At 36.7% G+C, this 12,500-nt stretch overlaps 1 protein-coding gene across 1 annotated transcript in view; it reads right to left on the bottom strand.

Annotated features, from left to right (window-relative positions):
• The window catches only part of LOC143021056 (pikachurin-like), a 314,438-nt gene that overhangs the window by 1,307 nt on the left and 300,631 nt on the right, over positions 1-12,500 (bottom strand). Inside the window, exon 15 of the mRNA XM_076178269.1 lies at positions 1-2,914. This exon is cut by the window's left edge and continues 1,307 nt beyond it. Coding sequence (XP_076034384.1) covers positions 2,769-2,914 — 146 coding nt within the window. The 3' untranslated portion in view covers positions 1-2,768. The remainder of the gene's footprint in view (positions 2,915-12,500) is intronic.

Raw genomic sequence — 12,500 nt, 5'->3', positions numbered from 1 at the left:
GCACCTATAATATTCTTGATTTATATAAATGATGTAATGGAGAGAATGACAAGCTAAACTAACATATTTGCAGATGATGCATATATTATGAGGAGAATAAAAAATGAGGAAGACAATTGTTACAGAATCATCTAGACAGATGATAAGCATGAAGCTGAGTATGGAAAATGAACTTTGACAGAAAAAAATTATAGCAAATGAACAGTAGTACAAAGAGATCATCTCTGATTTATTCAATAGGAAGTTAAACAATCACAGGAGTAAAAGAGATGTGGATCAGGGATAATTTATCACCCAACAAGGATTCTTGAAGAACACTTTCTATTACATGGATGAAAAAATTGTGACATTTCATAATATTATTGAAGATATAGAGTGTCGTTACTTGCGACAAAAGTTGAGATGATAGCGGTTTGAACTCTGCTATCAGTGAGTTGAATCAAGGACATGGTTCATTAAATTCCACACTACAATGTCCTTTGTACAGTGCACCATCCTAGCCTATCATGAGGGAGTTTGTGATGTGAAAACCAAATCAAATCAAATCTTTATAGAAAAAAATTTGAATCTTATTTCCCCTTAGACTGGAATAAGAAACAGTGGTGCCAATCAGAATAACCCCTAGCCTGGCTGATGAGAAATATAAGAAAAGATTAGACAAATTGGGATTGTCCACACTTGAAGAGCAAAGAGAAGAACAGATTTTATATTATCTTTAGAATGGTGAAAGGATGAAATAAAATCAAGAGGACATAGCAAAAAATTAAAGATGTGCTGCTTAAAGGATGTTGAGAAAAAAATTCCCACACAGATGTGTTAATTTGTGGAACAAATTAGAAAAAATAATTATGGCAGACAATATAAATGAATTTAAATCAAGGTTTGACAGATGAAGACATAGAGACAGGACTCCATGAGCATAATTCCAACCCCATATATTACAATTAAGTATATGTACACACACACTCGCACACATGCTTACACACACATTTGACTCAATCTTGTGACATTTGTCTTGGTAGATAGACACAAAACACATGTATAGTATACACATATACATATATAATGCATCTCATGTATATGAATATATAGGAATATACATGTAGATACAGCACATTTGTACATACATGCATACAATTAAATTAAACATATATACATATATATGTGTATGAATGTATATACAGTATTCAGATATATAGATATTAATAAAAAAATTAAAACTAAACAGGAAGTGAAAAGCATCATGTGAGAAAAGAAAAGGAACTACAGGAAAGAAATATGAATGAAAAATAGGGAAGGAGGGGAAAGGGATATAAAAGTAAGTAGAGAAGGAAAGGGGAGATGGAGGAGGAGAGGGAGAGGAGAAAGAAAGGGAGACATGAAAGACACATGAGTGCATCAATATGTAACTACAGGGTTATCAAGTATAACAAACTGTTTAATCTAACAGCTGCTTTGCATTTGATAAATATCTTCAATCAAATTGGGGGTAGGCCTTATATGGAGCAGCATACTGCATTTCAGCTTGTAAAAAAGTATTCACCATGTGCATTCCCTCATTCTTATCCTTTTGCACTACCCCAAAATTAGTGAATTTTATTATAATGCACTAATTCAATGAAATTATATAAAAAAAAAAATGCAATGCTAATTCTTAAGATATGATAGCTTGTGGAGAAATCTGCATGTTTTCTTCTTAACTATAATGACATTTCAACTCTGGTTTCATTGAATGATTACTGGACAGACTTCGTTATATTTGGTTACGTAGTTTGAACAACCATAGGTGTACTCTTGAGATAAAAATTAACTTGCTTTAAGTCACGTGTTAATGTAAGAACAGTAGCATGTCATAGTAACATGCCACAGCTACTAAGGGCCCTATATGGTGCAAGTCTGTCATAAAGAAAAAGAAAAAAAGAAATAAGAAGGCTGCCTATGGAAGAGTACATATTCTTTAGATGCTATATTTTCTTGTTACCTATATATATCATTTCCCTATACTTTTCTGAACATCATTTTCTGTCATATCATTTTAATATACTTTAAGTCATAGAATACCAAGATTCCCCTGTTTTGGAAAATGAGTGCCTGAGATATATGCCTACCTAGTCCTAGACAGTAAATGGAGGCAAAGTGTAGCAGCTGGTGGTGACACGTTGGTGACAGACATAAGGCGTTGTGCACCACCTGCCACACGCACGCACATGCACACACAGCCAGGTTTTACACTAGGCTTAAGCCTTAAATCCTGAATGTGGATGAGTTTCTGGCTTTTGTGTTCTCTACTGAAAGGCTCTTGCTTAACTTAAATTGCAGTTTGTTGATCTGCTGACCTGCAAAACCACTGGACAAAGGGTCAATAATGTCACTCCTTTCAGCTATAGTTTCATACATTTCATATTTCCAGACTTCTATAAATACTTAAAACTCAATTTACCTGCTAACTAATGTAAGAAAAGAATATCATCAAAAAGTAACCACAGTAAGCTATTTCTTTATGAAAAAACTCTATCATACTGAGGCATTCCTTTATGTTGTTGGCTTGGCATTCCCTGACCCCAGCATTGATAGAAACTATTTCTTGTCCTGCATGCAGCTTTAAAAAAGACACAGTTGCAACCAAGCTTAAAAATCTACTTTCTGTCTTGAAACTTCTACTGTTGGTCAGCACTTGCTATAGGTCAATAGCTCTCAGGAGTATATGTGGTTCTGTCATGATGCCTGGCTAGCATGCTGGGCAAGTCAGAACCTTATCCAAGTTAAGGTCAGCAGTAACCAATGTTCTGTCCTGCTGCAGCTTGGCTAATAAGATCAATGTGGTAGTCTGTGGCTAGTGTCAAGTCTGCAATGCAGCCCTGGAATCCTGGTACTTCAGAACCATGTTGAATACTTGCAACAGTTTCACGGCCACCTGCAGAACAGACAAAACAAATATTTCAAGAATCAAGAATCGGTAATAGTAGTGTGAACCTGGAAACAAACTATAACTCAGATTAAAATATAGCCTGAATCACAACACATCAGTACAATAGAACAACACTCCAGGTTCTAAGGTATTTGAGTGCCACTTCTCATCCTCACCTCATCATTTCTGCTCTGTTAAATCACCACATGTATTTGGTGTTATAATCAAAGTAACTGATTAATTATCAAAGCCACTATGTTTTCATGGATATTACTGCAAGTCACTTTCTCAACATTAGCTTTGGGTATACAGTATAAAGCAGTTTTCAGCTGTAGAATAGGCTTTGAGCATTTTTTCTACCTCTAGGTAATATCATTCGTCACTGGGGATGCCCTCTGCCCAATGATAGGTTAAACTTATCTCAATTTAGTAATTTTTTCTGGGTCTGATATTTGTATAAGCTAAGGGCATAGTTCATCTAGGAATTGGTCAATAATTCTTGCAAAACATAAATATCAATGCAACAGTAGCATTGAATTATGATTACAAATTAAGTAGATATCATGCAGGTGAAAAGAAAACAACAAAAGGGAATGACTGGAGCCATAAGCAGTGAACAAAGTAACATGGGGAAATCTTAGGGTTACAGATTGCAAGTACATTGATGTTGTAATTAATGTTACAAAATAGAACCAATGATGGATACAAGGTGGCCCTGCAAGGTAGATGTTGGAAAGGATTACCTCCCTCTTATCCCTTTCTAAAGTCCATCAACACCTTCACCTCCACATAGAGGTGCCATTTCAAAATAAGTCTGTAGACAGGGAATCTCTCTTACCAGCTTCCACAAGTTTTCCATCACTTTTTCAAAAGAACTAACAAGCAGTGAATGCTTCTCTCTATCAGGAAGTGACACAGAAACAGCCCCACACTCCCACAACACAGGAAAGTCAACATTTCTTGTTGAAGAAATCTATGTGAAGATCAGAGGACTGCTGACTACTGTGGGTTTTCAACCACACAAATTTAAGTCAACAATACTACTTCAAAAAGTGCATCGAGTGAAGTTGAACACAAGTCAGAGTTGATCAACTAGAAGAAGTGTTTAGGTCAGCTAGATACAGAAAAGATAGCACATGTTTCTTAAGGTTTAAGGTCATATAGCTTAGTGTCAAGAAGCATTGAATAGTGATATGGAAATGTTGGTGAGTAAATATGATGCTGTGTAAACTGTGTAGGAAACTCACAAACAATGAAATCTTAGTCAATTTTCTGTCATCACTTTGTGACCAAGTCAAGACTATGGCCATGAGATATTTTCTAAGTATTTTGAATTTGAAGTAAAGAGTACCTAAATGATGAACTTGAATATGTAACAAAGGCAACTGTGAAACTTGATTACCAATGAGTACTACCAGTGATATGCAAACTTAACATAAAGCCATGCGGATACAAAATAAGAATGAGGAATAGAAATGAAAGGGGTTTCCATCTCTGTTCCAAATTCCAGCAGTGGCACTGCTTTGGAACAAGCTTTCAATAAGACAGGATCAATGGTAGCAAGAGCAACAGGCACAAGAGTAGGGGAATCTGAAGGCACAAAAAATAAAAAGATTGACACTGTAAACAGTGTAATATACAAGATCCCATGTGCAAGATGTCCAGCCACTTACTAAGGAGGAACTAGGAATGGTCTAGACAAAGGCTGGCAAAACATATAAGCAACGCATAGCCCACCGAATGTCAAATTCTTTAGTGGTGCTTGTAGATGCTCTCAGGCATCTACCTAACTGGAAATAGGCAGAAGCCATCCACAAAGGGTATGACAAGGGAATGAGATGAATCATTGAAGCAGCCTACATTTCAACTCAGCTTACTACAAATCATGTGAATGCTTGACAAAACCTGCAAGTGAGATCATCATGGATGAGGCTCTATGGAGGAAATGATGGCAGAGAAGTGAGCAATCATGAGGCAGAATTTCCAGATGATCAACAGGATAGCACTGGAATTGGAGTGTTTAAACTCCACATCAAAACTTCTTTAACTCACCCTCTGGAGAAGTCCTGGCAAGAACATAACATAAAAATACTGCACTAGCATTCCTATTGTACCCTATACATTTTGTTCACCATAATATTTCTCATGCTAAATACATTTAAGTGTATAATGCAAAATATAATAGTTAACTATGAAATTCAATCCATGAGTGTATGGTTAACAATTAGAAATGAAATCACCATTTCATCAACCAGACCCATAGTTACCTAAAAGAATTCATCATTAACCACACAAAGGGATCTCCCTACATGTTAGAAAAATTCAACAGCTGAAATTTTTTACAATTATAGTATAGGATTTAATACCTAAAATCAAATTGTGCAAACAACCCAAATCTGATATAGAAATAATTGAAAGCATTTATTCCAGTAAATGTTTGTATCAACTTATTTTATTTAAAAAATAAGACTGGAAACCCTTTATTTATCAGCTGTAAAGGGCTTACAAACCAAGAACTGGTTACAATAGCAGACTTAAATAGGTAGGTAAAAAAATTCTGTAGAATTTCTCAATACTGTATAGATCAGTTGAGATAAAAGACAATTTTATCTTTAAGATCAGAATATTTGTGTGTGTGTATATATATATATATATATATATATATATAAACATATATATAATATATATATATTATATTTATATATATATATTATATTTATATATATATTATATATATATATATATATATACACAGTATATATACATATATATATACTGTATATGTATACACACACGTGCGCGGGAACAGACGACTAGAAACGAGCTCTAATGTACAGTAATCCCTCCCGTATCTGGTTCGTCATTATTCGGAACTCGCCACTATCTGGATGCCCTGTAACTACCGGAGTTCCCTCCAGTATTCGAATGGTGACCGGGATCTGGCGAACATATCTGGAGTGATTCAAACAGCCCGAGCCTCACTACAGCCTGCGCGTCCCACCCCCTTCCTCCCTCATGCCCCATCCCTTGCCCACGCCGACTTCCTTCTTTCTCATGCGGACAGTATGGCTGGAACAGAAGAGGACGTGCAAGACTGGCTAGAGTGTGACGAAGAAGACTCTGGGATGAACTTGCAAACCGAAGAAGAAATTGATGAAGAGGTGATGCACCTGGACGAGCCTCACTCTGATAGTGATGATGATGATAATGATGAGGTTGTTGTTGAGGCAAGGCCTAAGTTTTCTGAGGCCAGGGCAAGCCTTGAAGTGCTCCTGGATTTTATTGAACATCCTGCTGCTGACGAAGAAATGCGCAGCTACACCTCATCATTACGGATGATTCGAGAAATGCTGATCAGAAAACACAGCAAGTGGCCGACGAGGCAGACCAAGCTGGACACCTTCTTCAGGGTAACAACATCATCATCTCGTGAGGACACACCACGCCCAGGGCCATCGACTCGTCGCGAGTCGTCATCACCACCATCGACTCATGACGACTCACCACCACCACCAACTCAATTTCCTCCAGCAACACCTCCATCACCACCACTGCCACCACATTATTGTTAAATACACAAAATTAAGAATGATAAAGGAGAAAGTCGAAAAAGTGAACCAACGAAGAGATGTTTGGATGTAAGCTGAGTGGAATCACCGTTGGGGGTCATACCTAAGAAATCTTGTATGATTGATACCCCGAAATATACTCAAAGGTTTTAGAATAATGTATTTTCAGGGTTTATAAAAGTGGAATACTAGGTAGAGGTTTAGAATTGGAAAGAGAATCTAGGTATAAAAATGTCCTAAGAATTCGGGAGATTGCAGAATTGATAGAGGAACTAATGGATCTGAAAGCTGAATACAGGGCAATGCACAGAGAGGTTGTCAGCGCGGACGTTTCGTCCACCGCTGACCACGTGATTCAACCCGAGATGGAAGCTTGGAGCTGGTCGGCGCGCTCAGCACCTGACCCAGGCCGGAGGAATGTGATCTCACGCCAGGGTGGCGGGAGGTCATGCGTAGCTGCCCAGGGCTGCCAACTAGGCCCAACTACGGGGTCACCGCTGCCGCTACGCGCATGCGCAGATCGCCACCACGCACTCTCCCTCACCCTCCCGGATGTGCAAGAGGGAAGGACATGGAGATGAAGAAAGTTACTTTACGGCCGTTCGCGGTTGAGGGCGGACACCCCCCCTCCCCTCCCAGTTCCACAGAGGGAGGGCACCAGGACGCAGGAGATCATGAGGAGAGAAAGAGAGCCATAGGAGACTTCACCGCTGCTTGCCGTTGAGGGCTGACCCCCCCCCCCCTTCCCCTCCCAGTTCTACAGAGGGAGGGCACGAAGGAGCTTGAAGATAGTTGAAGACGGACCTCCATCTGAAGTGATCCCAGAGACGTGTGCCCGTCCACCAAAGAGAAGGACACAGGGGACTTGTCTGGAGGAGATTGTCTGAAGGGATCACAGCGACGTGCACCCGTCCACCAAGGAGGACACAGGGGACTCGTCTGGAGAAGGAATCAACGTTCGAGGAGAATTCATCCTCGCGCTTGCAGAGCCGAGGAGTGGCTTGTGTATATATATTTTTTGTACATATTGAATAGGCCGTGCTATATATCACACTGGTGATATTTCTATTATATGTGTTCAGATAGTTTAGTTGTGCTCTTGTTATCCAATAAAAACACGTGTTAGTGTGTGCCTTTGTGTTTCTTTTCTCTCACGCCCAATCAATAATACCGAGTATATACGAAAATTTGTACCCCCCTGACAGAGGTGAACCAACTAAAAAGAGCTAATGCTAAGACTTACAGGGAGCTTAATGATCTAAAAAAGGAATTAAATATGGTCAGAAGTAAAAAAAAAAAAAAAAATGAAAAATGAAGATAAAAACAAAAATGGGGCTTTGAAAAAAGTGAAAGAACAAATAAAAGCAGTGACCGAGAAAGTTGGAGAAACAATTAAAGAGACAGATCTCCAAGAAATATAAAAATGGAAAGTGAAACAAGAAAATGAAAAATAACTTTTAAAGAAATAGTACAGCAACAAATGGAAGAAAATGCTAAAGAATATATAATTAAAGTAATTAAGGAAAAAGAGAATTGGGTCAGAGACACAGTGGATAAAAAAGTGCATTGTAGATTATGGTATTAAAGAAAAACATAATGTCCCCAGATACCAAAGAGAAAAAGAAGAGAAAGAAATTGAAAAAAAAAAAAAAAAAAAAAATCTGAGAGATTGAAGAGGAGGGACAAGTAATGGACAAATAAATAGAAGTATATAGGATGAGACAATACTCTAAAAAAAATATAGACCACTAAAAATCAAACTAAGGACTCAAATGATAGCAGAAGTACTATCAAAAACAGCAAAGCTGGCAAATAGTGAAAATTATAAAAATGTATGGATAAGAAAAGAAATGAGCAATGAAAAAAAGAAAAAACACTTTGAAATGAAGCAAATTAAAAAATGAGAGAAGAATAGAGACTGAAAAGAATGAGTTATTTTGAAGAGTACTAGACCTGAGGCCGAGAGAATAGAATATCAGGGGAATAAAAAATTTGTGAAAAGAAAGTAAAAAAGTTAGCTCAGAAAGGGTCCTAGGAGTAATTATCAGCAAAGACATGGTACCAGACAAGCATATCAACAAAATAGTCAGAGAAACCTTCAATTTACCAAGATCAATGAAAGTGGCCTTTGACTACTTTGGATGAGGAAATGGTAAAGAAAATATTAGTTACACTGATAAGACCAAGATTGGAGTACGCTGCAACACTATGGACACCCAGTACAAAAAAGAATATAAAGAAATTAGAAAGAATCCAAAGAGCAATGACAAAGATGGCATCAATACTTTCTAAATTGACATACAAACAAAGATTGTCCAAACTGGAACTATCAATCCTGGAACAAAGAAGAGAAAGAGGAGATGAACTGGCCATTTACAAAATTATGAAAGGGATGGAAGTCCTTGACACAAATGACTTATTTAAGTGGGATAAGAGAAAAACAAGAGGATGCGAAAAGAAACTTGAAAATGATAGTTATAGAAGAGATCTGAAAAAGAAAAGTTTCCCACACAGAGTAGTAGATATCTGGAACAAATTGGATGAGGCAAGAGTGTGTGCATAAATTATACAAGAATTTAAGAACAAGCTAGATGCTGAAAGATACAAAGACGGGTCACTACAAGCATAGCTCTCTTCCCGTATAATACAACTAGGTAAATACACACACACACACACACACGTCGGTCAAAGTGACAATGAAGTTTGGAACTCCAAGAAAACTTCATTTCATCGATCTCAACAATGAGGGAGTACCTTTGTTGTATTAATAGGGAAGGGGAAAGCTCGTGGTGTAGTGGGAAGGTGGAGAAAGGGAGGGATTACTGAGGGAAAGGGAAGAAAATGGGTAAGGTGACGAACGGGTTCCCCCGCATGTCAGGAGAAATGTAAACAAGAGGGCTACAGACGATGCAGGCAAAGTTAAAAATATCAGTAAAAGCATTAAGTTTAGAAATATAGATAAGAACAGTACAATAGAAAATGGAGAAAATAATTTCCATGGATTTAATGAGGGGGGAGATGCAAACCTCCCCCAATTAATAAGTCTAGAGGAAAAACTAGAGAAAATGACCAAACATTGGGAGGCTAGGTTCAGCAAACTTACACAGATTACAGAAAGAGTTGATAAATTAGAAGAACTAAAGGAGAACCAAAACCTAACTAAAGAAATAGAAGAATTAAAAAGACAGTTAAAAGAAGTAAAGGATGAGAATGAGGAATTAAAGAATAATAATAAAGAGAATAAGGAGTACATAGCAAACGAAGCACAGGGTTGGAGAAAAGTCCAAGAGAACAACAAAATTGTATTTACAGATATAGTGAAACAACAGATGAAAGAACAAACAAGGACACAGTTATTAAAGTGATGAGAGAAAAGGAGGATATAGTGAGAGACTTAGTGGACAAAAAGAAATGTATAATTATATTAGGGGTGGAAGAGAAGTATAATCTAAATAGCACCACAAGAATAAAAGAAGAAAAGGTAAAGGTAAACAACATATTAGAAGTAGTTCAAGAGGAAGGACAAGAAACAGAAAAAGAAACTGAAGAAATATATAGACTAGGGAAATATAGTACAGATAAGACCAGACCAATTAAGATCAAATTCAGGTTACAAATGACAGTAGAGAATATCTTAGCAAAAATAGGGAAACTAGCAGACAGTGAACAATATAAACAGGTATGGATAAAAAGAGAAGAATAAAGAGGAAAGAGAGGAGGAGAAAACAAAAAGACTAGAAGTAAAGGAAAAAAAATGAGAAAAGAACAGTCAGAAAAAGAGAAATTCTATTGGAGAGTAGTCAATATGAAAGTGAAGAAATGGTTCATAGCAGAGAAAAACAGAAGGGAAACAAAACACAATGGAAGTAGCAGAAAATTAAAAGTGTCTCATACAAATATAGATGGCTTAATAACAGGCTTGAATGAACTGAATGATTACCTGAAGGAAAAAAAAACCAGACATAATGGGAATTGTAGAGACAAAATTTAAAGGTCCACTACCACCTAACAGTGTAGGACATGGTGCATATGATTATTGGATTAGAAACAGAGAGGTAAAACAAGGGGTTGGAGTTATGTTCCTGACTAAGAAGGATATAAATGTGAGGAATGTCACATATGGAAAGAACAGAGTAGAGATGATTATGATGGAAGTGGAGGACAAGGATGGGAAGAGCAGGAAGTTTATAGCAATTTGTGTGCCTCCTAAAATGGCTTCGTGGGAAGAGAAAGAACACAAAAATATGTTAGAAGATGCAAGGATAACACTAAATAAGATAAGGGAAGATGGAGGAAGAATAGTCATAATGGGTGACTTTAATTGTAAAGAAATCTGCTGGGAAGAGATGACAGCGAAGGGTGGAGACGACCTATGGGGAAATGTACTTCTTAATATGATTATAGAACATACAATGATGCAATGGATACAAGAGAATACTAGGTATAGAAATGAGGAAGAACCATCGAGACTGGACCTAATAATCACATCAGAACCCGAAATAGTGGACAAGATTGAATATAAGACACCAATAAGTAAAAGTGACCACATACTGGTTGAACTGGAACTAAAAGAGGAAAAATACATGAAAAAAATGAACAATATAGAAAGGGAAGATTGATGTATGAAAAAACAAATTTTGATAAAATAAGAGAATTCTTTCAAAAAGCTGACTGGGAAAGAATACACAAGGAGGAAACAACAGTAGAAGAGAAATGGAATATTTTGACAAAAATTTATAAAGGAGTGGATAAGTATGTTCCAAGACAAAAGCAAGAAAAAGATTATGTAAAGTGCTGGTACAACAAAAGATGTAGGGAGTTAAAAGACAAAAGGGATAAAGCTTGGATAAAATGGAAAAAAGACAAAAGACCTGAAAAATGGAAAATATATACTAGTTATAGAAATGAATATGTACAAGTGTGCAGAGAAGAAAAGAGAAAATACAAAAAAGATGTCATAGAAAAATGTAAAGATCAACCAAAACTATTTTACAGATTTGTAAACAACAAACTGAAAAACAAACAAGAATTAGAGAAACTATGACAAGGAGTTGAATACACAGAGGAAATAGAAATGGTAGAAATTATGAACAAACATTTTAAATCCGTGTTTATAAGGGAAAACATACAACCTAGAGGTATGGAATGGGAGGAGAAAGTCCCCCCTATGAAAGAGATAGAAGTATCAAGGAATGAAATAATGGAACATTTGTAATCTTGATGTCAGAAAATTGCATTGACCAGATGAAATGGCAAACTGGATTTTGAGAGAATGCAGGAATGAACTAACAGACAAAATACATAGTCTAATAAACAGTTCATTGAAAGAAGGAAAAGTTCAAGAAGATTGGAAAAAAGCAAATATAGTACCAATATATAAAGGAGGAAACAAAGAAGACCCTACTAACTATAGACCAGTCTCCCTCACAAGTATGATAGCTAAACTTTGTGAAAGAATGATCAAAATTAGATGGGTAAAGCACTTGAAAAAAAAAAAAAAAAAATACTAAATCCAAGGCAATTTGGATTCAGACAAGGATGATCATGTGTCACAAACTGAATGTGTTTCTATTCAAGGCTAATAGATGTAATACAAGAAAGAGATGGATGGGCTGATTGTGCATTTCTAGACCTGAAAAAAGCTTTTGATAAAGTGCCACACAAGAAGTTGCTTAAGAAATTAGAAACTGCAGGAGGAATACAGGACAAACTGCTGAAGTGGATGGAAGACTTCTTGCATGAAAGAAAAATGAGAGTAGTGATAAGAGACAAACACTAATTGGGATGAAGTGATAAGTGGTGTTCCACAAGGAACAGTTCTGGCCACAAGAATGTTTGCTATATATGTTAAACGATATGGATAAAGGAATTGAAAGTTATATGAGCTTCTTTGTGGATGATGCAAAATTGTTAAAAAAAAAAGTGAACACTGAAGAAGATTGTGAATCGCTACAGAGTGATCTCAAGGAAGTATGGGAGTGGAGTAGGAAGTGGGAAGTGGAATTTAATATTAAGAAGTGTAG

This window comes from Oratosquilla oratoria, chromosome 41 (assembly GCF_046742065.1).
Source record: "Oratosquilla oratoria isolate Oo_2021 chromosome 41, ASM4674206v1, whole genome shotgun sequence".
In the NCBI taxonomy this organism is placed as follows: domain Eukaryota; kingdom Metazoa; phylum Arthropoda; class Malacostraca; order Stomatopoda; family Squillidae; genus Oratosquilla; species Oratosquilla oratoria.
This window is presented reverse-complemented; position numbering and strand designations above follow the sequence as displayed.